We start from the raw sequence: 4,422 nt of genomic DNA on the forward strand, positions 1-4,422 counted from the left end.
GCTCTCACATGGGAGGAGCTCTGTTCAGCCACAAGCCAGGCTGATGGCTGCCAGTACAGCGGTGGTGGTGGGAGCCTCTCCTGCCTCCTCAGCAGCACTAAGGATGTCCGACTGCAGCTTAGGTCTGCTCCCTGCGGGGTCAATCCCCCGGGGAGCAGGCCTAAGCCAGCAAGTGGCCACCCCTGAGAGGTCCCAGACTGCAAGAGGGCACAGGCCGGGCTGAGGGACCCCCTACCCCCGAGTGCACAAATTTTTGTGCACCGGGCCTCTAGTATATATATAAAATACTAGAGGCCTGGTGCGTGCACGGGTGGGGTCCGGCCGGCCCGCCCCAATGGAGGCCTGTTGGGCCGGCAGTGGGGAGGGGCCACGGGTGGTTGGCCAGCCAGCTCTGCTCCTGATCAGGGTATTGGGTGCGATGGGTGGCCTAGCTAGCTGGGGGGGGTGCCAATCGGGGCCCAGATCAGGCTGGTTGGCTGCAACTGTGTGTGTCATAGCCACCGTTCGTTCCGATCATTCTGGTTGTTCCGCCGTTTGGGTCGCTGGGTTTTTATATATATAGATTACTTGGCTATAAAAAAGAGAAATCTTACCATTTACAAAAACATGGATGGCCCTAGAGGGTATTATGCTAAGTGAAATAAGTCAAAGAGAAAAGGACAAATAACATATGATTTCACTTATATGTTTAATCTAAAGAGCAAAGTAAACAAACAAAACAGAAACAGACTCACAGATGCAGAGAACAAGCTGATGGTTGCCAGATGGGAGGTGGGTTGGAGGTCTGGGTGAGGAAGGTGAAGGGATTAAGAAGTACAAATTCATGGGTGTTAAGTTCTACACAGGGAATATAGACAATAATATTGTAATAAGTAGGTATGGTGCCAGGTGGGTACTTGAAATGTCAGGGGATCACTTTGTAAGGTATATAAATGTCTAACCACGATGCTGTATACCTGAAACTAATATAATACTGACAGTCAACTGTAATTGAAAAATTTTAAAAGTTTAAAGAAATAAAAACAAACAAAAAGAGAGAGACATACTAAGACATGTTCTGGGAGGTGCAAGTTAACAGGAACTGTTTTCCTAGGGTAGCATTTGCTAATAATAATAGCAGTGAGCAAGATCAACCTGATCTATCTATAAAGTGCAGCAATTTTCAACCTTTTTCATCTCATGGCACATAAACTAATTACTGAAATTCTGCAGCACAACAAAAAATAGTTTTTTGCTGATCTGACAAAAAATAAATGTAATGTTGATTCCTTCACATTGGATGGCTATGTAGCATGTGTGTGCACATGTGTGGGTGTAGGGGGACATGGCAGGAGGGAGGGAGCAACTTTATACAAAAGGAAAATTTAAAAGTCTTAATGAATAAAATTATATTATTATGTTAGAAATACTTTTAATATTTTATTTTTCAGAAGAGGACTATCAGAAGGATCTGGGAAACACAATTTTCCTGTAAAAATCAAAGATCCTTTACCTACACATTTTACAAGAAATGTGCAGAAAGCCATTGATAAATATACCTGGTAAGTATTAACCTATGAACACTTCTGATTGCAAAACAAAACATGCCCATAATGAATATGGCAAACAAAATAGGAGATTGGCCGTGAATTTCTAAAAGTAAACAAGCAGTTTTATTTTCAGATAAAACTAAAATTAGTGAAATGTTACATTGCATCAGTATTTTAAAATTCTGTCTGCTGTGAACTTGACAAATATATTTAAAGAAAGAACGAGGAAGTGGCTCAGAGAGGTAAAGCCAGTTTCCAGCCCAACCTCTTCCCAGGAAATATTATTTATGTTGCCTCGTTTGTTCCTGCAGTGAGTCCGTGTCATCGTTTTCATCCAGTGGAAGCCCCACACCCACAGAAGCCCACAGCTCTTGGTCCGGGTCTGCGACGCAGAGTTCGACCTCGACCACAGGTTTATCTACCGAAAGGAGCTCCATTTGCTCATGGAGAGATGAAGTATGTGTCAGAATACTTTGGATAATTGCATGGTTACAATGTGTAAAGAAGAGTTGCTTTCTTATTTTTTTAATTATTTTTATATTTTAAATACATTTTTATGGATTTCAGAGAGGAAGGGAGAGGGAGAGGGAGAGGGAGATAGAAACATCAATGATGAGAGAGAGAATCATTGATCAGCTGCCTCCAGCACGCCCCCTACTGGGGCACAATCCAGGTATGTACACTTGACAAGAATCAAACCCAGGGACCCTTCAGTCCACTGAGCCAAACCAGCTAGGACTGCTTTCTTATTTTTAAAAATATCTTTTTACCAATTTTATTTTATTTTATTTTTTAAAAAATATATTTTATTGATTTTTTACAGAGAGGAAGGGAGAGAGATAGAGAGCTAGAAACATCGATGATAGAGAAACATCGACCAGCTGCCTCCTGCACATCTCCCACTGGGGATGTGCCTGCAACCCAGGTACATGCCCTTGACCGGAATCGAACCTGGAACCTTTCAGTCCGTAGGCCGATGCCCTATCCACTGAGCCAAACTGGTTTCGGCTCTTTTTACCAATTTTAAAAGCATTACCTACTATATACATACATCACCATACATATAAAATCATTTCTATGTCACATGTAAAATCTTAAAAATACAAAACAAATAAGGAAAAACAAAAATCACTTATATTCCCATATCTCAAAGTCTCAGCTATTAATAGTTTTGTTTTTTTCTACTTCCTTCCCCTCCCTCTCGGTGTGTTACATTTAATTTCTTATATGAAATCCATGGCGGGAAATTCAGGACAGACGCTGACAGTAGGAACTCAAGAGGAAAACTTGGGTGAAGTAAAAACTAAAATATTGCCCTGGTTAGAGGATTTCTAAGCAGATGTTTTACTTTCACCTTCTAAGTGTTGTGGAAACTGTTAACTTTGACCTTATCTTTGTCATTTTCGGGAGTGGGGTTTGGAGCCAGGCAAGCTTTTAGTCACAGCTCTGTTGGGTGCTCTGCCGATTGCACAGCCTCCTGCCCCCGTAGCTCCTCAAGTGCCCCTGAGCATCCCTTTTGTGAAGCCATGGTGCCTGGGAGCCTCCACTGTAGCCCGTGGGTGTTCTATCTCCTGCACTTTCTTGTTTTCTGTTTTTCTTTGCTCTCTTTCAAAGCAGTTCTCCACTTGCCCCTCTTCCTCCTACCATCTTACAGCAGCGATTTGCAAAGTGTGGGAGGAGACGCTGGGATAGAGAACATTGCAAAAGCAGCCAAATGCAATTGAGAGAAAATGGAAAGTAAGCCCTCTCGCAGGCTGTACCCAGGCAATTCCCTCCTAAGAGACATATGTTAATATTGATTTTCTATTATCAATTGGAGGGAAGAAGTAACACAGAAAATATTGACTAGCATTCTATGAAAATCAAGCTGAGTAAACCATTTGGATCAGGTATGTCAGACTGAATATGCACTTCGTTGCCCTGAGCTGTGGATTAGATTTCAGGTTCACACATCCCTGGAAGAAAAGATAACCAGGCGTTTACTCTGGAGGCTGCCTGGTCAGTGTTGGTTCTCCTAATTCTGGTAATGTTCACATTCTCCTCCTTGGACCTGAGGGCTGTAGGACTGTTGCCTCCCAACCATCGAGAACACGTAGAAAGGCTGAAAAGTGTTCTTATCCACATTTCACTGTAGCCACAGTCCAAGAACCTCTTTAGGTCAAGCAGGAAAAATTAATACTCTGGCCTCACCCTAATTTTTCAGGACTTTTTTTCATTGATGGAAAGAATGTGAATGGCCCTTTCTATAAAAGCCATTTTCCTTTTCAGTGGTATCATCAGAGAAAGAAATAGTTTGAACTTTGCAGATGTGCTGAGATGCGGTCTCACCCAACCATATGAGAGACATATGTCTGCATATTTATACACGTGTGTGTGTATGTGTATGTGTGCAAATCTATATCTAATCTAATAAAAGAGAAACATGGTAATTAGCGTACGACCGCTACCCTTTTCATTGGCTAATCAGGGCGATATGCAAATTAACTGCCAACTAAGATGGCGGTTAACCAATCAGGGCGATTAACTGCCAACTAAGATGGCGGTTAACCGCCAACAAAGATGGCGATTAATTTGCATATGTAGGCACAAAGGCACAATGCGAAAGGGAAAGCAGGAAGAAGCCCCCTGCCACTGACAGTGATCGGAAACCCAGGGGGGAGCTAAGAGCCGGGGGGCAGGGCAAAGGCGGCCCTGGGGGCCGCCTTTGCCCTGCCCCCCAGCTGTGATCAGAGAACCAGGTGCCTTTGCCGCCCCGGCCAGTGATAGCGGGAAGCAGGGGTGGAGCCAGCAATGGGAGCTGGGCAGGGATGGAGCCGGCAGTCCGGGGAGCTAGGGATCCCTTGCCCAGGCCTAAAGCCTTGGCCAAAGATGTTAGGCCTGGGCAGGGGTGGAG

The 4,422-nt window shown here is 43.9% G+C and overlaps 1 protein-coding gene across 3 annotated transcripts in view; it reads left to right on the top strand.

Annotated features, from left to right (window-relative positions):
* LOC102242191 (protein FAM149A) overlaps positions 1-4,422 on the top strand; it is a 21,986-nt gene that overhangs the window by 16,068 nt on the left and 1,496 nt on the right. For all 3 annotated transcript variants that reach the window (XR_001364423.1, XR_001364424.1, XM_005878174.2), the window contains 2 exons: positions 1,431-1,541; positions 1,841-1,985. Coding sequence is in view for 1 of the 3 variants with exons in the window: in XM_005878174.2 (XP_005878236.1) it covers positions 1,431-1,541; positions 1,841-1,985 (256 nt within the window). In the remaining 2 variants the exon portion in view is untranslated. The remainder of the gene's footprint in view (positions 1-1,430; positions 1,542-1,840; positions 1,986-4,422) is intronic.

This window comes from Myotis brandtii, unplaced genomic scaffold (genome assembly GCF_000412655.1).
Source record: "Myotis brandtii unplaced genomic scaffold, ASM41265v1 scaffold5483, whole genome shotgun sequence".
NCBI classification, from domain to species: Eukaryota; Metazoa; Chordata; class Mammalia; order Chiroptera; family Vespertilionidae; genus Myotis; species Myotis brandtii.